At 42.2% G+C, this 27,798-nt stretch overlaps 1 protein-coding gene across 6 annotated transcripts in view; it reads left to right on the top strand.

The window, feature by feature from the left end:
* The window catches only part of AGAP1 (ArfGAP with GTPase domain, ankyrin repeat and PH domain 1), a 327,080-nt gene that overhangs the window by 232,014 nt on the left and 67,268 nt on the right, over positions 1-27,798 (top strand). For all 6 annotated transcript variants that reach the window (XM_065669649.1, XM_065669647.1, XM_065669648.1 and 3 more), the window contains one exon: positions 3,277-3,438. In XM_065669649.1, the coding sequence (XP_065525721.1) occupies positions 3,277-3,438 (162 nt within the window). The remainder of the gene's footprint in view (positions 1-3,276; positions 3,439-27,798) is intronic.

Genomic DNA, 27,798 nt, shown 5'->3' with positions numbered 1-27,798 from the left:
CCTGCGAATGATGACCATCATCAAGGAAAGCTGCCTGTACAGTCCATCAAGAACTGCAAAGCTAATGATGGGCTGGGCAGATAATCATGGGAGAGTTAATTGTAAGGTTCGATATGGCATCTTGTCAGCAGAGATAAGTTGTCACGTTTTCCACTTGAGCTGAAACTAAATGATTGTAAAATAAGTTATGAGTGTCCTTGGGCCTGTCTGCCAGAATGATGGCTAAGAATACATTCCTGGCCCATCAGTCTCAAGCAGCCTGCTTGATATTTATGCGAACTGAATGTTATTTTATTCCCCCTCTAGTCATGCTTGTCAGCTTCCCGAGTGAAAAGTGAAACTGCTTCTTTGACTCATACTTCAAGTATTGAAGCTCGGAGAGGCTGCAGATTGTTATTATTATTACTAGTATTATATATTTTTTTGGGTGTGTGTTGAACATTGATGCCCGATTGGGAAGAACTAATGGCTGACATTGAACGTGCGGGATGGCTGCAAAACAGCCCATCCCAACCCAGTGAAACGCATCTTATGAGTTCCAGTGCCTCCGTCAAAGCTGGTTTAGGTGTGGAGTAATGAGCTGCTTGCTTTATTAATTTGGCGTGCCTTTTCCCTTACCCTGTATATATTTATTTATTTATTTATTTATTTAATAGCTCCAGCAGTGGTCGTCTGTTCTCAGGCATGGTAATTGATACAAAATAAAATGCATTATTTGTATTCAGTCAGGAGGATGAGATTGTATTCAGTGGGCTGAAGCCTGAACTCATTTACAGTTTTCCGAAGCCGGGCTTTCAGGAGCCCTCTTTTCAATTTGAAGAATACCTTGTCAGGCAAGAGAAGTAGTGGGAAATGGGAAAGCACAGCGTGTAAGCCCGGCGCCTTTTGATTGCTCATATTTTAAACCAGGAGAATGTTAAATAACTTCCATCTTCAAAGGGTGGTCTGTGAAACTGGGGGTACGGGGCATTAATACACCAACAATATCAGCTCGGCACCCGTTTATGAGCAACTCCCGTCTTTCTTGTGGTTGAGGGGGAGGGAAAGCTTCAGGCTCTTCGCTTCAGAGCTGTTTGACGCAAGGACAGCAGGTTATTGCCTGGAAAGGGCTGTGGATCACGAGGATTTACCACAGGAGGTTAATTCTTCAGCTTCCCGGCGCGAGTAGTCAAACCGTACGGTCCTCATTCTTCAGAGCTCACAAGCGGGTTTTGTTAGTGCAATTTATAGGCTATAAATTAGACTAAGCTGCAGTGATTGCATAGATCTACCTTCACCTTCTTAAGCAAGGATCCTGCTGAAAAACATACCCTGTGGTTTTGCGTCAGAGCACTGTTTCTTCCCTGTTTTATGGGCCTGAGGCATCACGGTTGACACTGCATTTGTACATGGTGATGAAGGCAGCCCTTCTACCTTCTCAAGTCAATATTTAGGCCTAGCAATAATCATCTTGCATCCATGGTCATGCCTTTGTATTGCTGGCATCCTCTTTTGCATGTTCTGTTCAGTGTCAAGGAGCCAAAGGTGTCCATGTCCCCTTTACAAAGAGCATGCAGAGCACTGTTGTGGATTCTCATCAGGGATTGCCTTCCTGTTCACCTGAAGAGATAGCAAACCCTTGCAGGATAGTTACGTTGAGCATTTATGGGTCAAATACTTAAAGTCTCCTACACAGATCTGTAGTGAATCCATTCCCATAGTTCCCAGTTTTGGTTAAATACTTGATGAGTGGTTACAAAATAGGGGACATAGGGAAAAGAACAAAAATCCTGAATAAAAAGCTTATATTTGATTTGGGCTCTATTGCCAGGCATTTAGCTACATAATTTATCCCCCACTAATAACTTGCAGCACAACTGTGCTTAACGGGTAATTAGTAAGTAAATTTATTAGGGGAAAAAAGCGTGTTTCTTTATCACATAGGCAGTTGTATGTGGATTTAGTTACTCAAAGAACCAAAAGCTACTCTTTAAATAATCTTTGGCTTTATATTTTTCTATATTAATTCATCTTAAGTGCTGTTCTGGCTCTGGAGAAAGATTTGCTTTCCATGATAGCGAACACTATACTTAAAGTGTAGGATATTATGTTATAATTTCATGATTAAAACCAAAACAAAACCAACAAAATAGAAATGCATTTAGCACTAATCATAGCCCAAACAGTGGTTGCAGTTAAACCAAAACCGTATTACCAGCCTTGGGCTAAAATACTGGATTAAGGTTACTAGAGTATTTACTGCATAAAAGGACCCAGATGGAAAGTGACATTTCAAGTATGTCTTCATTGCCTAAACTTGTGTTAAATGTGGCTGTTAGATGAAGAAACAAGAACTACTTTAAAGAGAAGGCATTTTAGTATTACCACTCATTACCTGGCCCAGGGAAGAGACTGTTGGTCTCTGCTTATGGGAGGAGGAGGTCATCAGTTTTTCATTTTGATTTGGTTGTGTGAGCTATTGGGTGGGAGAAGGAAGAAAATGACTCTGCCATTAGTTCTAAAAATGGTTGCATGTTATGCTACCATAGCTAATACAGTAGGAAACTAAACACACTGAAAATAGTATTTTTTTCTACCCAACATACATTAGTTACCTTCTTTTAGCACATTTACTGCCATCACCACCTTTTCTGTGTGTGTCTGTCTCTAATATGAATTAAAGCCAATAGTGTCCAGTTGATGTTTGGGTATCTGCTTCACTATGTATTAAAGTAGACTAGTGTCACATGAGTTAATTTGAGGATTGGTAAGATACAGGGTGCCCAGAGAAGCTGTGGCTGCCCCATCCCTGGCAGTGTTCAAGGCCAGGTTGGACACAGGGGCTTGGAGTTACCTGCTCTAGTGGAAGGTGTCCCTGCCCGTGGCAGGGGGTGGAACTGGATGAGCTTTAAGGTCCCTTCAACCCAAACCAGTCTGGAATTCTGTAGTTCTATGTTCCTTGAAAGAAAGAGCAATTGGAAGTAATGAAATTATTTCCCATTGGTTTTTGTGCATTCCAGCTGGTCTGCTTCTAAAATTGATGCAGAGTACTGTTGATTTAATAGGACCTGAATCAGAACTTCAGCCAAGTTGCTTTGTTGTACCTGTTTGAAAAACCTAATGGGTATTGTTAGGAGACCCTCCTGTAGCCTTTGGAAGTCAATGAGCTCAAGAAATCAGCTGTTATAGACTTCAAGGGGTTACAGCTTGGATTTTGGCAACTGTTAAGTCAAATGATGTAGTATTTTTATTGTTCCTTCTTCCCCCCCTTCCCCTACCCTTCACCCCAAACTGCAGATACTGGGTTAGGAGATTCTGTGTGTTCAAGCCCAAGTATATCAAGTACAACGAGCCCCAAACTTGATCCACCTCCTTCACCTCATGCGAACAGAAAGAAACACCGCCGGAAGAAAAGCACAAGCAATTTCAAAGCTGATGGTATCTCGGGCACAGCTGAAGGTAAGCTTCTTCTATGCTGGAAGTCTGAGTATTGAACATAGCATTCCAAAGAGCATGGTTAAGTACAACTCAACACCACTATTGGTTTGGAGTATGGAAGGTAAAGAGAATTGTCTTGAAGTAGATAAAGACTGATCTTTTAATGGTGAAGCTGAATAATCTGAGGCATCAAGATAGTGAGTTTGACTGTGTGAAACATGTTTGGAAGTGATTTTTTTTAATATATAAATTAGTTTCCCCAAGTTAATATGGAGCATCATTAGCTATAAAGGTAAGGAACGGCATACTTGTGAGGTGAAAAAGTCAGGTTCACTCAGTAGCCCGAACATCACATTAGAACCTGTGTGGTTTTTTCAGTATTATTAAATCTAGTGTTATCATTTCACCTTAGACACATCCTGAACTCCAGAATCGCAAGCACTTCTGATGCCAGTTATTGTTTGAATATTCAGCTGCTCATGGACAGATTGTGTTATTTGAGCATAAAAAGGAAAAGGGGGAGAGTTTAAATGTTTGGGTTCTTTTTTAAGAACCAGAAAGCAAAAGCCAAAAGGAACTTCTTTTTTCCCTTAGTTTAGCTTACTGTTTCCAACACGAACACTGCTATCGCTGTTCAATGCCCTTCTGAAGGGGTAACAATGTGTACAGTAGCCAGATATGATATAAAACATGCTTGTATCTTTAGAAAAGAAGAAAAGAAACATGCTAGGATTCGACCAAAAGAGCTCCAGAAAAAAAAAAAAAGGATGAACAAGGGTAGTTGGAGGGCTTAGAAACTGGGGAGTCAACATATGAGGAGAGATGAAAAACAGAGACAATGGAATAACATTGTCGGAAAGGGGGAGTGTTGAGTAAGAAAAAGATGCGGTTGTAAGCATCGGAGAGTGAAAAACAGCTAATTCAGTATCAAAGAGCATTGGAACAAGTTCTGAAGAAAGGATGACAATTGCAGACAGCTGAAGAGACATTAAAAATAGATGTAATAATAGTATACAACTGAGAAGGGGCATGTTAACTACTACTTAGTCATCCTTATTTGCCATTTATTTAATTTCTCTATTGCGCTGCTGTCCCATCCGGAATTTATTTCCCCACCTATCTATACAAATCCTTTTCTAAAGGCCATCAGCTTTTTTTCAGACAAGCTCCTGTTGCGTTCTCTTTCCCATCATTTAACTGTCTTTGCTGTCAGTTCCCCCCTAGTTTATGGCCTAAAGCCAAATTTTATTGTAACCTTTTATTTTTAATTTGTAGACCTTATTTTATTTGACAATCCCTTTTTATACCTTGTATTTTCATACCTCAATGGCAAGTTAAAGAGGGGCTTTTTCAGAGCGCTCACCATTGGTCCAAGACTATTTTGTTGAAGTCAATATGAATCAAGACCAGCTGGATATCAACAGCCTTTGAAAATCTCTTTCTCAGTAGTTAATACATGTGTGTTCTCTTTCTCCTGGGGAGATTATTTTCACAAGCTCCTGGCGCTGGAACCTGTGTGGTCTTGGTCTGCAGGCGCAGATTTCTGACCCGCAGCGAGTAATGGGGGATATGCAGTCGTTGTGCATCTTGCCCCTGAAGCCCCTGTTCTGATGGAGTAAGAAGTATATGCTCCTTCAACTTTCTGTGTTTCCTCTTGCTCTTCTTGTCTTCCAGCGTTGTAACGTGTTAGTCTGACATCGCTCTGCAATGACTCTGCAGAATTGTCCCCTCTCACAGAAATGGGATAAATAGCCTTCCAGAAGACAAGAACTGGCTGGCAAGGAGCAACTAAGTAAAACACAGGGAGCTTTAAAAGTAGCCATGAATGCCAGCGCTTGCTTTTACAGTCTTTATATCTCTACATTAGCCCATCAGCTTTCTTTGACCTGCCTCTTCTTACATGTCTTATAAGATGGGCACTTTTTCATAGGTGAAAGACGGTAGATTGAGATGAGCTCTTAGGCAGAAGTTCTTCCCTGTGAGGGTGCTGAGGCGCTGGCACAGGGTGCCCAGAGAAGCTGTGGCTGCCCCATCCCTGGCAGTGTTCAAGGCCGGTTGGACAAGGGGGCTTGGAGCACCCTGCTCTAGTGGAAGGTGTCCCTGCCCGTGGCAGGGGTTGGAACTGGATGAGCTTTTAAGGCCCCTTCCAACCCAAACCAGTCTGGGATTCTATGATTTCCCTTCCTCTACACTGGCCTTAAATGTAGATTTAAACCCTCAGAGAATTACTGCAGTTCTGAAGACCACAAGTCTGCATGAAACAGTAAAAGGAAGATGTTCTGAGACATTCATGCTTTTCCTTAGCAACTTTGAACAAGTGTTTGCAATACAGCGAGTGACCTATTGAAAACAGGCTACCGAAGATTGTAGTGATAATCATGGGAGAACCGTATCTTCCTTCCTTCTGGAAATCCTGAGGCACACTGTGAAAAGACTGAGGAGGATCCTCCTACAGTAGCTATTCTCAAAGAGTTACAATGGATCAGAGTTAAATGATTTGGGTAATTCTAGATTGTATGTTGCCTTCCTTTGGGTCTAGGCACATTTCAAGTGTCAGCTTTCAAACCGTAATTCTGGGTTCCTTCATTTTTGTCTGTAGCAAAGCTGAGGTGTTCAATGAGACTTAAAGCTGGTCTTCAGCAAACTCAGGCATTTTTACTTCACTTTGCAGTCTCTTTTTCTGCTTGAACATGCCTGCTTTGATCACTGACCTCTGCCCAAGTATTCAGATATCACGATGATGGGCAGTGGTGAACCCAGGGTGATTCACTAATTCCAAGGACTGATGCTCAACTCTTTTATGCCCTTCCATAAAGGTCATGCTGATTCTTCTTTCTCCACACTGTCTGCACATACACAGCCCTCTCTTTCTGGGATTGATTCTTTCATCTTCTTTGGTTTCTCTTTCTACAGGTTTTAGAGACAATGGTTCCAGTAACAAAAATCCTGAAGCAACTGTGCTGCAGTTGGATGAAAATTAACATTCAATCCCTGCTTTGGAAAATGAGATTCTGGGGAAAATATTCCCAGTTCTCTCTGAAACCTAGAGAGTTGTTCTTTAGTTCCCTGCACAGAACTTGTCACTGAAAATATGTCTCCGTGTTTCTGAGGGTAACAGCAGGAATGCTTACATTAGGCAAGGTGCCAGCAACCAGCAGTGTTTTTCCCACCATGCTGTCTAAACTTGCTCAGAGCAGGATTGTACAGTGCTGTGATTCAAAGAGGAATAGCTGCTCAGAGACCGGTCTGGTTTGGTACCCTTGTGCTGCTGCAGTTAGTGGAATAGCTAGTGCTGTGTTCAGTGATAATAGGAAGGTTTTTCAGCTTGAAAACACGTAGAAAAATTAAAAAGCTTTCTTGGAAATACTCTTCACAGAAAGACCTTTCCCACTGTTGATTCTTCTCGCTCTTATTAGGCAGCTTTAAAACTTCATGGCTGTGAACCTGCCTGCCCTCAATCCATTGCTGAGATTTTAGGATCTATAGAAAGCTGTCTTTCAGCATCAAATCTGGATCATCCATGCTCTGCAACTATTCCACTGACTAAGAGCTTTGGCCAGTGGGGCCAACATTGCTGCCTCCTGTAGGGCCAGTCCAGCTGCTTCAGGTGAGGTGAATCCACTCCTTTGGTCAAGGAGATGCGAGGCAGCTGCCAGCACTGTGCTTTGAATTTACCTTCTCTCTCTCTCAGCATAGGCAAAACAAGCCTTTGTGTTCCCATCCTTGCAGATGGAGCTGAAAAACAGGAATTGATGATAGAATAATAAACCTGATCAGCAACTTGGTAAACTGTCCTAGCTCTGCGTTTTCTCTGTAAATCCATGTTCCACGTTCTTCTTCATTGGTTTCTAAAGAACTTTTGAAGGAGCTTTTATGTTTATCTTCAGAACTGCTTTCTGAGCACAAAGATATTTGTTCTCTGCCCCTTGTAAAGTGATTGCTTTTCCCTTTGCTTTTCTGATCTAGCCCCCTACTCTAGATGTACACTTTCTGGCTTGTAGCTAAGGGTGAACTGAGGAACTGTATAGGTTATTTCCTAGGGAGAACTAGTAAAAAGATTTCAAAAGCTTGTGTTCTTCGCATGCATGTTTTATATGATACTGAATGTTACAAATCTTGAGGAGCATCGAAGATGAGCTCTAGTTACATTCTAAATGAAAATACGCTCATTTGTTTTCTGTGGATGGAAAAACAGGGTTTAGTCAGACTTCTCATTGGTGCTTCTAGCAATGAGCAAAGATGCTTTAATCTGGTTTCTAAGCTGCATAGGCTGCCCCATCCCTGGCAGGGTTCAAGCCAGGCTGAACACAGGGGCTTGGAGCAACCTGCTCTAGCGGAAGGTGTCCCTGCCTGTGGAACTGGATGAGCATTAAGGTCCTTTCCAACCCAAACCATTCTCTCATTGTATATGATTCTATGATGGATGGAATCTGTAACACCTGAAAGTTTGATTTTTGTGTAAACTGGAAGCATTACAGCTGTAAACTGAAATGCAGTACATGATGCATGAGAAAGCCTGTATTTTACCTGAAGTTTCTCACCCAAAGCTTTCCTCAGCATCCCATCTACCTGCTGGCACACCTTTTTAGGCCTGTTCAATGAAACAGATGCAAACAATGAGCTAGTGTTTGTGGGAGAGTAGAGTATTTGTTTGACAGATGGAATTGACTTTGCTAATGCTAATACTTGTTTATAACACATTAAATTAAGCACCATGATGATGGGCTATATTTTTACTTGGTGCTTTTTTCCCCATTGGCTTTTTATGGTCTGGAAGAAACATTCTGGCATTGTCAGAGGACAGGATGTTCAGAAACCTTTCTAGCACAAAAAGTCACAGCATCATCACTCCCTTTTCTCTGCAAGGAAGATGTGAAATCTAATATCTTGACCTGCAGCTGCAACAAGGGCAAAACTGCTCATCTATTAAAGAGTTTGTAACCTTTGGAATCAAATCTATTGGATGTCAAGGTCCCTTTATTGATTATATTCCTTGAAGGGATGCACAGAACTAAGCTGCCACCAAAACTTTTACAAGTAAAGGCTCTTCTCAGCCCATTACAGGGTACCTGGGTGTGTAACCTGCACTGGGATTCTGCTACTGCTGCAGCACACATGATGGCTGAGCACACTAGTTTGGAACAGGAGGTTCCCTAGGTGTGGTAAAGCAATAGCACAAACTTATTGATTAGGAGGGAAAAATGGGCATTCATTAAGGATTTCCAGGCCCATTTTTTTACAGTTACACCCTCCTTAAATGGTAAGAGAGATCTTAAGCTTTTCCCCCTTTAAAAAAAGATAGAAAATTAAAAACTCAAATGTAGTCCCCTGTTAGACAGAAGAGTGTGTTTCCATCCTGTCTTGTAGTATTACATAGAATCATACAATCACAGACTGGTTTGTATTGGAAGAGACCTTAAAGCTCATCCGCTTCCAACCCCTGCCATGGGCAGGGACACCTTCCTCTAGAGCAGGGTGCTCCAAGCCCCTGTGTCCAACCTGGCCTTGAACACTGCCAGGGATGGGGCAGCCACAGCTTCTCTGGGCACCCTGTGCCAGTGCCTCAGCACCCTCACAGGGAAGAGCTTCTGCCTAAGAGCTCATCCCAGTCTCCCCTCCCTTGTCCTGTCCCTGCAGTGCCTTGTCTAAAGCCCCTCTCCAGGTTTCCTGTAGCCCCTTTAGGCACTGGAGCTGCTCTAAGGTCTCCCTTTAAGGATCCTTCTCTTCTCCAGGCTGAACCAGCCCAGCTCTCTCAGTTGGGCTTCTTCTCTCTCAATTTCTCTTCATCTTGTGGTGGTCAGTTTAGTGAGAACATGTTTTGCTTCTGTTTCTGGTCTCTTCAGTGTCTCAAGTTTAGAAGGTAAATGTTCCATAGGTTTAAAAAATGTTCAGCAATATTTCAAGTGATATTGATACCAAAATGGTGTTTTTCCTGCAATGTTGAATGAAGAAAAGAAGCATTTGTTTGGAATTGATAGGGTTTGCAGTATAACCAGGTAACTAGGAAGGTTGCGGGGGGGTTAAATAATTCATTGAGGGTCACTGCTGAATTGTCTTCCTATACAATGTGTTGATTGTAATGTCATTTATGTCATCCTCCTGTGCATGAAACACTGCAGAAACTTCAGCAAATTGCATTTTTGCACACAGAAAAGCCAAGTTCTGCTTTGCTCATCGTCACTAAACCTGCAGTGTAGCAAACTTGCTTTTGGAGAGGTTTTAGGAGTGTGGTTTGATTGGCATCTACATCCTTATTTTGTGGGTTAACTCAGAGGAGTTGCAGGCCTTGCCTGATCCAGCCGTTCTCTGTTCTAGCTGCTCTGTAAGTAAAAATACATAATCCTCCCCCCCCCAAAAAAAAAAGAAAGCAACCCAGGGCTTAGTGGCCATTAAAAATGAAACAAAAGTGAGCAAAATGCTCAGCTATATTTTCCTTCTGTCGGCATGAAAAGTAATCCCAAAAAAAAAAGTCATGCCAAATGCTTGTTTTGATTTGAGCATACTGAGAGTGTCTCCGAGGTTATCACCTATTCAGTGTCAAAACACTCTTTGGTTGTAATTTATCAGTAAGTTCATTTGCTGCCTTGTAGGAGACACAGAACTGGCCGGTGGCTGTGCACCTGAGAAACAGGAGGGCAGAAATTAATAAAATCTAGACTGAATCTTCAGAGACTTGCTTTCTGCCAAGGCATAAAGGTCACTTGTTGGGAATCCTGCAGCCTCCGTTGTCACAGCCTATCTGACATGAAAGGTTTGCTGCTGAAAGGCATTTATGTTGATGCTGAGGAGCAAAAGACAAGGGAGGTGAAACTCATCTATTGTTTTAACCTACTTCATTGCAGGCTAAACAAGTTGAAAGAATCCTTCTTCTCTTTAAAACCACTGTTAGCTCAGGGTCAGAAGAGGCTGCTGGTTCCACCTACCTGGTTGAAAGGAAAAGTGTTGCAGTGGTGGTCAGCAGGAAAGGGGATTCTGGAAAGGATAAGTCCCAGGGTGAAGTGGTGGTGATTGCACACACTGGCACATCTGGATAGTTAGAGAAAGATAGCACTTTTTTCCCCTACATCTCTCTAGAGAGTGTCCCATTCTTATTACATGAAGTGCTGTGTGACTGCAGAAGGGTACACTGCATATCCTTGCTACAGGTGCTGCTCTGTGATTTCGCCTGATTTTTTGGAAAAGGGACAAGTTTTAAGCAGCTTCATATTTGAATGAAAACCAGTGACACCTTAGCATTTTACTAGTTTCAGGTAATTAGCGTCCTTAAAACTATGCTGTCAGCCTGAGCCAGAGACCTTGATTATGGAAAGGGTTCCTGATGTCCACAAGAGGATGTCTATAGGATAGGAAGAAGTGCTTGTAAAATATTCATCGTGCTGGAGAAGTTCCATTTTGTTATGTAAGGAAGCATCTCTATATTACAAGTTCCTTGCCAGTTTATCCAGAGTGTAAGACTATGCAATTTCATTATTTATATACCTGAATCTGTGTCTTAAAAGATTGCAACCTCTCCCAGGAAGTCCTCCTGCCATGGACTGTTCTGGAAGCTGTAGCAGGGTACATGTTGCTTTATCTGTTGCTGTTCTGCTTTTAGTAGGCGTCTGCCGCTAGCTGTTGTGTAAAGCATAGCTAAGTGGACCTCATGCCCCAGCCTGTGGTGGCTGTTCACATGATCTGCTTCTCTATGGCTTGTTAAATAGGTTTTTGCCTTAGGAGGCACAGGGCAGATTTGAGGGGAAGGTTGATGGGATGTCACCAGATTACAGGCATGCTTTTTATTTATAATATGGAACATGTGATTAATGCTGATGGCTTGATTGTGGAGGTTTGCCATGTATGGCTCGCACCTGGAATTCAAGGGGGAATGTGTCAGCGGGTCTGATCTACCCTAGGGTTATAAAACTTGCTCTTGGCATTATGCTAAAAAGAACTCATAATCAAGAGATACACACAGAATAGAATGTAGAAGTAACTTTATTTCATTGCAGAACCATACTTTTTAGTCAATTGTGGGTAAGCCCTGAAGAATATCAGCTGTTACTCAGTGCGTACTTAGGGGTAAGAACTGATGTGCATGATGAACATGGTATTGGGAAATACTCCTTGGGTAATCAGCCTCCTTGTGCCGTGTCTGAAGACCCTCAATGGGCAGTGAAACCATATCTGTCTTTAAATCCAGGTGAAACAACTGATGATGGCTACCAGATGCACAGCTTTGACAGTCACCTCCCCTCTGTGTTCCAGATAAAGGGATTACAGGCAAAGGCATCCAGCAAGAGGCGTGTAGGAAGTCTCATTTGATAAAGTTTGTGAATGTATGTGGACCTAATACTGTCTGCTTACAGGGAAGTGAGAGTGGAAATGATATTTCCAGCTGATTCCAGTTCAAGAGTCTGCATACACAGGATTTGCCCAGTGTTATGAGTCTGATACTCTTTTGTGCATTGTAGGCATTACAGGCTTGGGGAATTTGCTATTTCTGCTACACAGAGACTCTGTATTTTGCCAGTTGTGGCCAGATGCTTCCTCTGCTCCCTTTTAATGCTGGCAGGATTTTTTTTGCAGCACTCTTAGGCTTTAGCATTTAATAAGAACCTATAGATCAAGAACTCTTTTTGCCCTTTTCATTTTGGTTCTATGTCAAAACATTTGTGACATCTTTGAAAAAGCAGGTCCGAAGCAAAACTGAGGAAGGTGACACAGTGGATATGAAGGATTTTTACTAAATAAGTTGTTGAGTATGTGTGTATTTCTCCTAGGAAGTTTTCTTAAAGGAAAGTGGGCAAAGTGCAGATGCCTAAGCAAGTTAAAACGGTTTCCTTGAAGAGATGGTGATTCCCTTTTCAATTTCCCTTTATGATTCCAAAGTAAATAATGAATACTGAGGCTAATATTTGTAAGCATAGTTTTTCCCTCATTTCTATGTATTCATGGGTGTTAGTCTCTTCATGCAGTGATTTTTCAAAGGGTAGGTTGGGGTCGTGGTGTTCCAACCTCTCTTGGACTCCCAAGTTGCAATGCCAGCAACATGTACATTGGCAAGTGGTGGGCACCTGTGGCTCTTGCACAGTGATAGAGCCAGCGAGAGTCTGTGAAGTGTGGCGCTGGATGCTCTCATCTTGCTCTGAGGAGTCTCCAAATGATATGTATTTGAAAGGGTGACCAGCTAATATGAGAGGGCGGGTTCCTTGATAGTGAAATGCCAGGTGGAGAGCTCCATGGTACAGGATCTAATCTTCCGTAGATGCAGGTGCTGTAGATGGAGGTGGGGGTTCTTAACCTAGGCTGGCTTTACCTTTCCCTGAGCGATAGGTTCTTGTCTCATCATAGCAGCCTTCTCCATTTGAAAATGCAGCTCTGGAGTTGTTCCAGTTTTGATGCTCTGTAGTATTGATGTCAGGCATTTACAAGACAACCCCTTAACAGTCATGTAGACCTCTGTTTACTTCCAGCTCCTGACCAGTCAGTCATTTCCAACCTGTGTTGTTTTGTCAAGTGTTAATCAAATAGTTGCCTTAAATTAGCTGTCAAATTCAGTGAGCAGATACTTGGTATCTTTCCATCTGAAGCCTTTACTGCAGATGCACGTGCTGTGCATGAGATTTCAGTGCTGAGCTTGCTGCATGTTTGTTTTATACCCTGTGCTTTAATATCTTGTTTTCAAGCCCTTCACCTTTCTCTTTAAAGGCAGGTTACTTATGATAGGTGTCATGCATTATATGTAGCACGCAACTCCAGTGAAAGGAGTTAGGTAAAAAGCAAACTTGAACAGGCCTCATCATTGACATTTTCCACCACTTCCCCCCCTCCAGAAAGGAGGAAAAAAAAAAAGAAATAATAAAGGTTTCCTTTGTGAGTGTGAGATGGAGAAAATTGCCCATTTGTCTGTGAGGTAATAGGCTTTGGTATAATATGAAAATCTATCAAATGATTACATTCAGTGGCATTAAATCACAATTCATGAAAGGAGAACACTGTGCAGTTTAATTCTATTTAATTTTTGAGGGGGAAGTGGGGGGGGAGAGAAGAACACCGCCCCCCCCCCCAGAAAAGATTGTTTGAGTTTCTCTTAAGCTGATTTCTCTGTGGTCTTTCTTAAAAGTGCCTTTCTAGTTGCCACACAGTGATGTGATCATTATCTGTCACCTCGTCGCCTTGCTGCCTCAACACGCAGTCAAATACAAAAAGAGAAGGTGGGGGGATAGGGGGGAGAGGGAAAAAAAAAAAGACCAGAGGAGCTTGTGAAGTATGACTTCCTATCCCAAGACTCATTGCCTGCGATTCGTACCGCTTGACAGTAATGATCTTATTACAGTACTCTGGACCTTGAAGAGATTTCCTGAGGAGAGCGAAAGGACATGCCTCCATGTAATCAAGTGGCGCTGAATATTCCACGCGGTTTTGATCACACACTGATTGGGCACAGTTTTAGCCCATCTTCTAGTCAATTATGCATGGCCCCTCGTGCTCCTGTGATAGTCAGAAACATTGATAGCTGTTGTCTGGGGGGGCTGGCAGCCAGCCAGGGGTTTGAAGTGCAGTCATTCCGGGAGAAGTGCTTTTTAGTTGGAATTGATTACCTTTCTTTAGGTTTTTGCTTAATGGCAAAACTGTATTGGAGAGGGCTTCAGGTGAAAAATGGACGGATTAGCCATTTAGAGTAGCTAAACTCCTAGTCAATTTTTAGCTTTCCCCTGTTTCCATCTAATTTATATTTAATGATGTAACGTTTGATAATATTTAAGATATTTCATTTCCAGTTGCTGCTGAGCACACATGTTGAGCACATGTTAAATTACAGCGTCTCAGTTTCCAGGTTTTCCAAATGAATCCAGTTTAACCTTCAGGCTGTTAGAACCTGTCTTTTCTTCACCTGTTCCACTGAGTGTTCAGTTTATCTGCAAGTGGTACAAAGATGACGTTACCAAGCAGAGCAAGTGCCGGTTTCATCCCATAATGAGGATGAATTTGCATGCTTTCAAAGCAGCAAAGGGTCAGTAGCTGGGTCCTTAGTTTAGATTCTCTTGTCTTAGAGGCTGATGAGGCTGCTGTTAATTTCTTGCCTATAAAAACATCACATCTTCCTTAATTCACATTCCTCCGCAAATGAAAAATCACTGAAGGTGTGTACATCCAACTCGAAGCACCATATGAGAAAATACTGGTTCATAAGCGATGCTTCTTGCTCCAGTACCTGGAGTACCTCCAGTCTTGCTTCTCACATTGGAATATCCTACAATACGTAGTTCTCAGATGCATATATAGTTTGTAGGGGTGGGAATAGGACTTTATAGTAGGCTGAAGTACAACATTGTATTAGGTATGTGTCAGATGAAGAGCTTATGTTTGCCCTGCTTGGAATATGCTGTGACTGGCAGTGAAAAGATGCAATCAAAATACTCCAGTAGCACCCCAAAGTGTTATTTCTGCTTGGGAGTATAATTCTGCTCTACCTGCCCACTGCCGGCTGCAGTGATGAGTCCTGCCAAAAGATATTGCAGGCTCTCAGCCTTTTCTGAAGGTGTTTCTGACACTCAATGTCCGTCGTCCCCCCCGTCCCCCCCCATGAGACTGCTTCCTTCTGAGGTCCAACAGAACTTACTGGGTCACTTAAAAAAGAGAAATCTGAGCAAAAGCTCAGTTGCTCTTAATCTTGCAATTGAACTCTTCCTTATGGATGCTGCACCTCTTCTATTGCTTCCCTTTAAATCGGATTGTGTTTTGATATGTTGTAATTGAAACTAATCCTGTGCTGGCCAGTCCTACCCTTTGAAAGCAGCCTTCACTTTATTTTTTGTTTGTTTTAATAATTTCTTCCGGGTTTTAAGATCAGTTCTCATTTCCCATAAAGGGGCCAAAGCAGAATTAAGAGCAACTAAAGCAGTCAGTCTTGGCAGGTTTTTGCTCTTTGCAATACAGCTCTTGGGTTTTCTTCCAATGAATTCAGGTTCAGCTGTTCAATATTCCGTAGCCTAGCTTGGGGGGATTTATGTGGTTTATTCTGTAGTACTTTGCTACTGCTTGGCAGCCCACAAGAGCAATGAGAATCTTTTTTTCTTCCTTCTTCTTTGGAAAAGGAGCTTCTCTCAATGTGTGTATTTGCTGATCTGTCTGTGCTTTTCCCTGTACCAGCAGCCAGGATTGCTGTGTGCTCCTCAGCCTTCTGCCACCTGAACTGAGACGAGAATTTCTCAGTGGCTGGCGGCCCTTGGTATGCTTCTTTCTTGGTGAGGTTTTGAACCAAGCCTTTAGCGCCCAAGTTGTAGTAAACCACAAGGCTCATGGTCAGCTCTTAGAGGTAGCCTTCTAAGGGGGAGAAGTTCTACTTTTTTGGCTCTGATGACTTTCGTTGAATGGTGGACTCAGTTGTGTGAGCCTGCTACCAACTCTGCCTATGGGACTACACAGAATCATAGAATCCAGACTGGTTGGGGTTGGAAGGGACCTTAAAGCTCATCCAGTTCCAACCCCTGCTACAGGCAGGGACACTTTCCACTAGAGCAGGGTGCTCCAAGCCCCTGTGTCCAGCCTGGCCTTGAACACTGCCAGGGATGGGGCAGCCACAGTCTCTCATGCTTTTCCTGAAGGATTATTTATCTAAGAGCTGGGAGGAGACTATGATGGAACAGATTCTGTAGTAGCAGATGATACCTTGCAAGCATCTCTTAACATATTTAACAGCACAATGTCTGCAGTGACACCAACTCCAGTGAGGCTCAGACGTATCATGGCCAATTTCCCATTTGAATTGGATGCTAAAATGCAGGAAGTACCTGTGTTGGTTTGGTTTTGGTTTTTAAAACTGATAGGATATGATTCTCACCTGGTAGGCTCCAATTTCCAGGGGACCTCCAAGAAGAGGTTGTTTGGCATTTGTCAGCTTCTACAGCCACAAACGAGTCATCTTCATGGAGGTTTTCAAACTGATACGGCATTGACTTGACTTTGACTTCCTTTGTGCCTCCTTCTCCAGTGCTTTGAATCTGTCTTTTTAATCTGGGGAGGGAGAGCTGCAGTTTCCGGTGGTGGATGACAAAGCTAGGCTGGAGTATTTCTGACTCTGCTTCATTTGACAAGGAATTGGCAGCTCCCTTGAAGACTGTTTCAGCTCCCTTTTATGTCTCCTCTCCCGAGCTCCTCCTTTTGGGACTTCAGTAGCTCTGCATGGCTTATCATGCAAGCTGGTATGTCAAGGAGGGAAAAAAAGGGCATTTTAGTTTGAAAATCGTCATTGGAAAATTATTTGTGCTGGTGACCAGTGTGTGATTACCCTAAAGGCTGGTGCTTTTCAGCCAAGGTAATACTTCCTAATGGTAGACAAAACACCAAAGTGATTCAGCCCATTTCTAGACAAACTGAATGCTTTAACCAACATATTTATATGTAAAAGTATAGTTCATGATCAACGTAAGATTTGGCTTAATGTCATCATTATCACACGCATAATTACTTTTTGGTTGGCTTACATTTTGGACATGCTCGCCATAAAGGAATGTCACAGCAGTCTGAGCTTAGAAAGGTGGATATAGTGAAGGAAATCAGACAAAAAATGGTATTTTGAATAGGAAGTGACCAAGCATACTTTCCATTTCCAATAACTTGTTTCCTTAAGCTCACAGTTCGTTCTTACCATGTGTCATCTGCAGTGGCAGAGGAGTGTGTGGGGGGGGTATTTCTAATAAAGTAGTACACATTGACTTTCATATTCCAACTTCAGCTGCAGAGGTTACAGATTTCAGTATGTCAAGGGGAAATATTCTGCATGGGGAGTTGACATTTCAGCCTCCTGTGTTATGGGCTTGTGCCCTATAGCTTTGAGGTGCATTGCTGATAGTGAAGAGCTGTCCTGATACATCTCTGTAGAGTGATCACTGCAGCTTTCTCCTCCATGCAGGTGCTAAACATGTTTTACCAGTCAAAACTTAGTGCAGCTTGTGTGTATACCCACCATTCAGACCAGAATGGTACCTGCAAAAGTTTCATTTTCCTTGTGCTGGTGTTCATTTAATATTAATTTTTCCTCTAAATAATCAATATATGAATGGGACTTAGAGAAACATGGGGAAATAATTCCTACCAGAGCCTACCAGAGCCTGCAGGGACAGGACAAGGGGAATGGCTTTAACCTGCCAGAGGGAAGATTGAGATGAGCTCTTAGGCAGAAGCTCTTCCCTGTGAGGGTGCTGAGGCGCTGGCACAGGGTGCCCAGAGAAGCTGTGGCTGCCCCATCCCTGGCAGGGTTCAAGGCCAGGTTGGACACAGGGGCTTGGAGCACCCTGCTCTAGTGGAAGGTGTCCCTGCCCCTGGCAGGGGTTGGAGCTGGATGAGCTTTAAGGTCTCTTCCAACACAAACCATTCCATGATTCTCTCAGCACACTATAGGAAGTTTTGCATGAAAGGGTTGCTGGAAAGTTCCCTGTATCATGGAGCTCAACCCAAAGATACTTATATTTTCCTGAATTCTTTACTTAGCTGTGCTGGGGCTCCCCATCAGGCTGTACAGTTAATTACATACTGACTTCTTAAATAGACATCCATAGACCCATATATAAAATAGTACAGGTAATATGGAGATTGAAGACAATATTTGAATGGAATACACTCTTTAGAAATGATGCTGTGAGAGTTCAAGTCTGTTTAAATACTAAATAGTTCAATAGTTCATCCTCAAATGAGAGATTCCATTGAAATCCTGTAAATAACAAATGTGTACATTTTCATCCTTAAACTAAGCACTCATCAAGGGTAATTTGTCCACAATCAAGATCTTTAAAATATCCCCATTTGCAGGCACCATACTTGAGTTTCATAGGATGCTTACGAGGCCTTGCTGCTTAAGTGAAGCAGAAGAAACCTAGTTGTAATAACTGACAGATTAATACGTGCTTGATGTGTAATAGTAAGTTAAAACTCACCAGATTACTTAAAGAATCTGGTGTGAGGATCCAAAGTGATGATACAGAGCATGTGAAAATCAATTTTAGTGATTTTTCAACTCTGTTCTTTCTCTCTCAGACTCGCAGTATACAGTTAGATCCCAGTTTGCATAGGCAAGCCTTGTATTAAAAATTAGGTCACCGTTGCCTATAGATAATCTCTTGATGCCTTATGCAAAGGAGAAGGTAAACTGTGGTGACAGACTGTTAGTGCCTCATGGAGGAATGGGATGTACTAGAATGATGGGGAGGGGTTTCACTATAGAAGAGAACACCTGGGCTTTGATTTATGTTATGATCTTAAAAAAACAAATAATCATCACATCTCACAGTAAATAGTAGAGCAGGTGTTTATCTGTAAAGCTTATGTTTATCTGCAGTTTACTCAGTCATCTTAAACAACATTAGAACTGGTTTAGGAGATGGTGGGTTTACCCTGAAGATGAGTTTGGGTAAGGATTAGCTTCATAATTACTGACTTCTGGTGAACTATGGCCAAAGCTCCTAAGCGCAGGTCTACATCAGGATCTGCTTCTGCAAAATAGCATATACCAATGATTTTAAGTGCAGTACTCTGTCTTGGTACTAACTAAAGAGCACACGCTACGTTCAGAACTATTATGACGTGAAAAAACAGCTGCAGAGGAGATTGGCAGTACAGTTTTGGTTTTTTCTTGACCATATTGATAATTACCTGCTGCCTTTAGTAATGAAAATATCCATATAGTTCATCGAGTTTTCCTTTATTTTGTGGCTGTTATTAAAAAGCTATTCCCAGGCAAACAACTGATGACTCTTAGGAAATATTTTTATGTAATCTATTAATAATGAACTCAGCTGCTTTAACACCTTTGTCACCAGTGAGTTGGCATCACAGCCAGCAGCCTGTTCCTTTCAGTCAACAAAGCAGAGTCAACTTTACTCAGATAGAAACGTTGATTTCATACAGATTATTTCCATAATGAAGAACGATACCAAAGAAGTACAGAAAATACCATGTAAAAGGCAGCTTTGCTTTAAAGAAGATGCTTTTCAAAGTTGTGTGTATATTGTGTCTGACCCCACAAGCAAAAGAAGAGTTTGGGTCTTCTACATGCTGTCTGAAGTGAATACAGTCGCTGCACAAGGAAACCCCACTTCATGGTTAATTGAAGTATTTCACCATCTGCAATTCCTTACACTAATGAAGAGGAACACGTTTCTTTCTTCTTTTTTTACCAGAAATAATTCTTTCAGGCTTTTTATTTCCTCCACAGCCTTTGACTTGAGGAGATGTTCTTGTTAGATATCATCAGGCCCCATAATTTGTCATAATACTACTCAATGGCTCGTCTAAAAAATGTAAAGGGGTGCTGCCAAGGTTGTTAGATGCAAAGTTTAACCTACAACACTTTGGAAAGAAGAAGAAAAGATTGACATAAACTGTCCCCCAGAGCCTGAACAGAGCCAGAATGAAATCCAAAATGATCTTCTGAGCAATGCAGGAGGCAGCATTTTGGTCTCTTTGACTCCCTCCTTGTTCTGTGCTTTGGTCCTGCTTGTAGGAAGACGTTGAATATACAAGAAACTTAACTCCGTGTCACGTCAAGAGGACGGGATTCTTGTTCATTCCAGCTATCCTTCCAGAGCAAAGCAGATCACGGAGACCCTGCCAAGTACAAAAGCAGTTTTGTCATTTCAAGGGCAATGCCATGTTCAGCATCAGGAGGAATTATCACCTTCTAGCTCTTAGTCCCTACCAGGTACTCATTTTTCAGAGCGTTGTAAGTCTGTCCTAACACATCAGCCGCCACAGTATGCCTGAGATTTTGATTGACAAATTCAAAATGAATGTATTTTTTTATCCCCTTCTTTTTCCTCTTGAAAAGCTTTGGGGAAAGAGGCAATGGAGATTTTTATCTGCAAAGCAAAGGTACTGCCAAATGCCACGCAGTGTCTGTAATGGTAATACAAGTCAGAAGTCCAGCCACTTTTGCAGGGGGGTAGGAGGAATGGACTAGGTTGAAATGAGAACTGTGGAAATACTAAGAAACTTACCACGAACGTTCCCCTTTCAATTCCTGTTTAGATCTCAGCTGTATGACTCTGGGAACAGGTTGTATTGTTTCCCCTCCACTTTTGGGGTGAAACTACTTTCCAGCCCAGTCTACACTGCATCAATCAATAGGGTGAAGTTCTCCTGTTTACCAGTTACAATAACCTGAGAGCTTGGATCAATTACTCGTGATCTTTCAGTACATCCAGTGTATTCCCGTTTCAAGCAGGAAAAGCTGACTGTATTGGTTACTGAATTTTTAAGGATCTTATATCCTCTCAGTGATGTTATGGCTTACCTGTGGAAAATGTGTTTTATAGCTCTGGAAGGAACCCAGCAGAGCAGCCTCTGGTTGATAGCTCTGGTTTTCTCATGAGCAGGCTTTGTATTACCTATGGTAGTACCTCGTTTTTGCTTGGTTTTCCATGCTTAGTTTCTTTACCAAACCCATTTGATCTTGCCCACCAAGCAAGCAGCCCTTAACTTGTGCACACATGCAGATATGCCCAATAAAAGAAAGAATCTTCTAAGTCCATCAGCCTTTGTAATAGTAGATTGCACAGTGTTCGGGCAGTAATCTTGTCCCATTATGTGAGGTGTTCTTCCTGTGCCACCAATGACTGTGACTACGTGCACCTTAACTGTGTGGAAGGGTGGAACCTCTGCTGCCTTTTACAGAGGTGATGGATGCATGAGAAGAATACAGCAGGGTTATGCTAATACCTTGCGATGCCTGGGAGATGCCAAGTAAATAATTAAATGTCTTCAGCCCCACTCCAACACTGCAGTAATTCAAGTGCTCAAAGCTGAGATTGTACAAGAGAAGCCTAATTCCTCTTGCCTTGAACAAACATAACTAGTTCTTTTCATTAGTATATACATATATATATATACAGATATACACAAATCCAAGCTTTTAACAGGCTTATTTTCTGTAACCATGAACAACTGTGAGAGAACTTGTCTGGGAGGAAAGGTTAAACATAATTATGTGAATAATCTGAAAATGTTTAGGAAAGAAGAAGTGCAAAAGTTCTCCACTGGAAAGGGTGCTTGTGTTTTAAAAAGCTTTATGAATGAGAGTAGAAGTGGAGGTAACAATTTAAGAAAGCGTCAATGGGAAGGATAGTGAAGGTGATGGCAATGAATATGGATCAGAAGACAGAACATGTAAATTGTTGATAAAGGAAATTAAAAATATTAGAAAGAATTGATGCTCTCTACAGTGTGAGGTCTGTAAGGCTGATGAAAGAGCAATTTCTTCAATTCATCAACAACAGATAAGTTCTAGCCGTGATTTGAATGTAATGCTTGACAAAATGTTGTAATAACGAATCCCGATTTCAAAAAGGAAAAGCCAGAAATATTCTATCATTGGGAAAAACAGAATTCATCTTACCTTAGATTTGTACTTCTAAATAGGGTGTGTTGGCTGATTTATTTAATTATTAGTATTTATAGCTGCACAGCCAGATCAGCTGTGGTCAGGATTAGGAAGAGCTTCCTAGTCAGCTGTCATATCATTCTGAAGGGATCTTGCAGCAGCAGGTATGTTTTGGAGAATGGGAAAATATTGGTTTTATGCTTGTAGCTGAAAAGAGGGAAGGGATCCTGAAGAATCTGTGTGTGGTTTAACCTCATATTGATCCTGTGCAACACAATGGGAAGGCTGATATGTGATATGATTAGAAAATGATTTCCACTGGCAGAGGAAGTGACAGAGTTGTCTAAATCTCTTGTCAAGTGATAAAAAACTGAGCACTTTTTAATGCTACATTATGACAGATATCTGTCAAGAGCAAATACACTTAGTCCTGCCTGATAATGTGAACTTTAAAACAAGAAGTTGGATAAGCACTAGAGAAAGAATAATCAGTGTAATTTCAATTAAGAGGCTTGAAACATCTAACCAGTAGATCACAAGAAACAGTTGTAAATGGCTATCTATCATCCAAACACCAGGAAGAGTTGACTTGGGTCAACAGCCACATGCTGTTTGGTGTTAACGGAGTTTTTTCCTTGCTTCCCATACTCCATCCTCATTTCTGCTGTTAGTGGGAGCACAGCCTGTAAGATTTTTACCTTTCCAGGGATATTTTAGGCCTTCTGAAGAAAATTCTTCTTGCTACATCTGCTTTGTCAGATGCCCTTCTCATCTTCTCTGAACAATTTCACATGTGCGCGTGCAAATTGAGCTCTCGTCTTTCTCTGCCTGACTCAGAGGTTCAGCTGTGTGGGGCTTTGTATTCTCTACCACTGTGTAGCTACACCAGCTTCCTTAAAACCCGCATTGCTCTGTCCTTTGCAAGTCACTGTGACTGAGAAAAATGCCGTCTTTAGCTCTGAGTGTCACTGGAGTATGTGGTCTGGGCTTCATCTTTAGACTTGGACCTCTTTCACCACCCCATATCTCAACTGCTGCAGCATCCTTTTTCCTGGCCTCGATAAATGCGGTGCCCACTGAGCTCCATCCAGATACTGCGGCAGTGACCACTCCGTTTGCCCACCACTTTTCCTGTGTTACCCTTCACTTGGTGTCCTTCTCAATGGCCTTTTCTGCTGTATCGCATCAACGGTGGGCTGACACTCTCTGGTCTGAATGCCCATCACAGCATCCACTCTTTCTGATGCACTTTCACCACACCAGCCTCTACCTTGTGTGAACCTCAGCATCTGTTCACTAAAATATTCTTGTTCATGTGTTGAGCACAAGTGATCAAAATAGAATCAGAATCACACAACGGTTTGGGTTTGAAGGGACCTCAAAGCTCATCCAGTTCCAACCCCCTGCCACGGGCAGGAGACACCTTCCACTAGAGCAGGTTGCTCAAATTCCCACCATCAGCCTCCCACAGCCTAAAAACACTTGCAATGGCAAAGTGCTGCACTACACTAAGGCCTATATGCAAATAATGGAGAACTGAGTGATAACTTGTCTTTGTAGCCTGTATTCTAAATGGGCACTACACGTGCTGTGTAACCTTTAAATATGATGAGACTGCTTGACCCTTTGGCATTCATGTAAAAGCTGGTTTTATTGTGTCTTATTTGCATTGTAGTATGCTGTTTATTTTAAATTCAACTTTTTAAATAGCAAAGTAAGATGAGGGAGTAAGTTATCTTACTACCGCTACTGTATGTAAACCTGCTTTTAAATCTAATGGGCTTGTGTAGAGGTTGAGTTAATCGTTTGCAAGGTGTGAGCTATAGTAATGCACGTACTAGTCGAACTGCATCATGTGAATATACAAATCCATGGTTCATCACTTTGTTCAGTTGGCAGAATTCTCTAGCTTCATTCAATAGAAGTGGGTGTGATATCATTTGAGTAAGAAAAATTACAAATTCGGGTGCAGATTTGAATGGTAACTCAAGAGAGGCCAGTTCTGAGAAGCTCAGCACTCTGAGGGGTTCACTGCTTTTGAAACACTGGCTTGATAAAATAGGTTTGACTTGTGCAGGAAGTAGGATAATACCAATACAACCAATGAGATAAAGCTACTCTTGATGGACTGCTTATAAATACAAAGCTTCATTCATTTCTCAAGGCAGGGCAAGGGGGGAATCCTATCTTGTACTGCCTCAAAAGCAGCCACATCCCTCTCTCCTATCAGAGGGGAAAATGAGATTTGCAGTATACAGCAGGCTGTGTGATATTACACTACAACAGTCCTGACAGCTCTGTATGATGCTGCAGGTTGGATTTTGCCGTCACCAAAAAGAAATCTAGCAACTATAGTGAGCTTTCTGAACTCATTAATGTCTTCTTTGTATTGATGATTTCATTTCTGCACCAGGGGTCCTAGCTGCAAGCTGTGGCTTTCCCGTTTTTATGATACTCCTCCTCTTTCTCACCATGCATTCCCTCCCCCCACTGAGGGAAAGAAATCCATTGCTTAAATTGATTTGGGGATCAGCCTTGATAAAATACCAGCATTCAGCCCCTCACGACAGCATGGCTGTATTGTTAGCGGTTCTTGATTATTTGGATGCTCTGGCAGAAGCTGCCACAGCAGAGTTGGAGGTGTGCAGAGATTAACTGGTGTCTGTCCAACCATTTGTCATACAAATAACAGTGCCAGCAGAGTGAAATCCTATAAATCATTTTTTGCCAGGATTGAAACCTTTTATCAGTTGTGTCACTTTCATTATTCAATAAGCGATTAGTAACAGCCATTGTCGTTTAGCCATTTAGTAGTTAACAACTCAGAGCTTTGGCTAGTGAGGAAGCCTTTGACACCAGTGTCTGATGTAAATGCAAGATTTAATATGTATCTTTCCAGCCAAAACACAATCTTTACTCTGTGTTGTACCAAAAGATGAAAGGGAGTGCAACCTAGACGGGAAGCTCTTGAATCTGTTGAGCCTCCTGGATTCGCTTTATCCCACTGCTGTGTGGTGGTTGTATATGCAAATACACAGTTGCATCCTCCTTTTTCCAAGTTCTTCATTCTAAAGCTAATCACAGCATCTCCCCAGGGACTTGCTGCAGCTGCAGCTTCTGAAACAAGGCAAATGAGAGGGATGATAACCTTCACGTAAGAGCAGCCCCGGAGAGTCAGGAGTTAGCCCTGGCCTTATTGGGCTTGTTCTAAAGGGGGTCTGGGCAGATGGTGGGGTTTTTACATTTTAGATGCAAATGAACAACTTTGAGTAAACCTGAACAGCCCCATCCAATACAAATGTAGGTAACAGTAGCTTCCTGCTTGTGAAACTCTTTGAAATCCAGATGCAGTGTATGGAGAAGAGACAAAATGTTGAATCTCCCAGTGGAAGGAATTCTTGCATTCCCACCAGAAGTTTAAAATGAAGTCAGTCATAATATTTTCCCAGGGGAAGAGACCTCGGTTAAGACTAGCTGCCCAAAGAGGGAGAGACCTTCAGACTCCGTTGTAGGTAGTTGGTTGAGCAGTGAGCTGAGGAAGTTAAGTTGGCTACTCTGTAAGCTGCTTGTTAAAGGCCCATGCTTCTTTGTCCTGTTGCTGGCTTTGAGCTAGCTATTAAATCTTGCAGGCTTTGGGGAGTCCAGAAATGCAAATTGATGAACTTACTGTGAGCACACCTAAGTGCAGGTGTTGTGATGTGCTACTGGATAGGAACTTCTCACTAATTCATAGCTCCAACAAACCCTGTGTGCCTTCAGGTTGTCCTCCTCACAATGTAGGACCCAGCATCTGTGGGTCTGTGGTTGCTAATAAAGCCAAGGGAAGGAAGTGGAAGTCATCTTCTCTTGTCGGTCCAGGCTGATGTAGAAGCTCAGGCAGAAGTGAAAATTATGACCTTCCTGTTTTAGCACAAGCATTCAGGTTTATAGAGAAATAATCATTACAGATGGTTTAGTAGTTTGTAGGAAAAGACCTTGACACAATAAATCTCTCCAACTAGAATTTCCCCAGTGAGGAATCCTTATACTAAGACGAGAAGTTGCACCACAGACTTGACATGCTAAGCTATTAAACACCTAATGCTGGCAGATTGACTCATGCTTATTTTTACAAGTGATGAAAATTAACAAAGAATTCATGTTGTGTATAGCTCCAGTGGAAAATAGTGCTGTGTCTGCTCACATATGGACATGATTCCCCAAGAACACACAGAAGAGGTTTGTGTTTGCATGCTCCTCAGATGTGCCTGTCAGTGCTTACCATGCTGTAGGGCAAACTGCTAATGAGCCTGGATTCTGGGGTGGATTTTTGCAAAGGAAGGAGATGCTTCCAATGAGCCCATTTCTAAGATGCCTTTTGTAGCACAAGGTATTGTTTTGAATCCCTCTCTACTCTGCTCTGTTGAGACCCCACTTGGAGTACTCTGTGCAGTTCTGGCTTTCCAGTGTCTGAAGGGGGTTACAAGGATGCTGGAGAGGGACCCGTCATCAGGGACTATAGCGATAGGACAGGGGGTGATGGGCTCAGACTGAAACAGGGGAAGTTCAGACTGGAGATAAGGCAGAAGTTCTTCTCTATGAGGGTGCTGAGGAGCTGGCACAGGGTGCCCAGAGAAGCTGTGGCTGCCCCATCCCTGGCAGTGTTCAAGGCCAGGTTGGACACAGGGGCTTGGAGCACCCTGCTCTAGTGGAAGGTGTCCCTGCCCATGGCAGGGGGTTGGAAGCGGATGAGCTTTAAGGTCCCTTTCAGCCCAAACCATTCTGTGATTCTATGGTTTAGTTTTATAGTTGCTTTAAATTTCAGGATAACTTAAAGCTGGAATTAACGAAGTGACTCAAATGCCTTGTCTAGCTTTATGCTGTATTAAAAGACTTCTGTGGAGACCTTAGATACCTCCTTCGACAACTATGAGGGTAGCAGGAAGTCTCCTTTATGACTGTAAGCTAATTTTGCTAAATGCTGGACAAAATAAACACAAGATAAGCAGCATAGCCAGGTCTTTGAAAAATCTAACTCTTCATCATATGTATTTAGAAAAAATGTCAAGAGAAATGACAACTGTGAGAATTGCATAAATCTGGGTGTTCCCTGCTGCCCGCATACCTTCTCAGCTTCGGTTTGTGTCTTGCAGGATACCCTGATGCTGTGAAGCACATTGATCGTGCAGGCAGCTCCTTCCCATCCTACTTCATACTTAAATATTTTTTATCTTCAAACAGGTGATGAGTTTTCTGCCATGTGAAGAAACAAAGGTGCTCTTTTGGGCATTAATTCAGCCCAACAATACTACGTTATTGCAGTATATTTTACTTTTAGTTTGTAGTATTTCCACTCTGACACCTCATTGGAAAAGAAATTTAATGAAAAAGCAGTGGCCTAATACGTGGGAAATTTGAAGGTGCCTGCGCTGAGGGTATCTTTTAGAAGTGAGTAGTGAGAATCTTAACTCTTATGAGCAGAAGCAGCTCTTTCTGTTGTTTTGGAACTGTTTTCTTGACAGTAATTGCTCACACTATCAAGATGTGGCTGCTTTTTGTTTGGAGGGAGAAGGGTACAGAACAATGCTTCTTTGCTTAATGGATTTAAATGCTCCTTGTTTATCAGCCTATAGCGGCAAGATTGTCGTCTCCCTATCCATAGATGAAACTGATGGTCCGAAACAAGAATAAATCCATCATGCCATAAAAATAGTGGTTCTGCATGGAGTAAGCAAGGAAGCTTTTCACAGAGTCAATACTGTGTCTATAAACAGCAGAAAGAAGGTGGGCTGATGGCGAATAACAGACGTCCCCCATATGTCCCGCTCTTGCACCTCTAACCTTCCTGTTCTCTGTGTCCCAGATGCTTCTTCCCCCACACTCCCATTTCCTCTTCAGCCATCCCATGCAATGCTTTTTCCTGCTCTCCTTCTGAATACATGGGTTGGTTTTAGTAATGGTGCATTTTACAGAGTAGCATCTCAGGTGGTGGTGTGACTTGAGCTCCAGTGATACTAACTGCAACTATGAGACTGATCTTGAAATCC

This window comes from Lathamus discolor, chromosome 3 (assembly GCF_037157495.1).
Source record: "Lathamus discolor isolate bLatDis1 chromosome 3, bLatDis1.hap1, whole genome shotgun sequence".
Lineage (NCBI taxonomy): Eukaryota > Metazoa > Chordata > Aves > Psittaciformes > Psittacidae > Lathamus > Lathamus discolor.
This window is presented reverse-complemented; position numbering and strand designations above follow the sequence as displayed.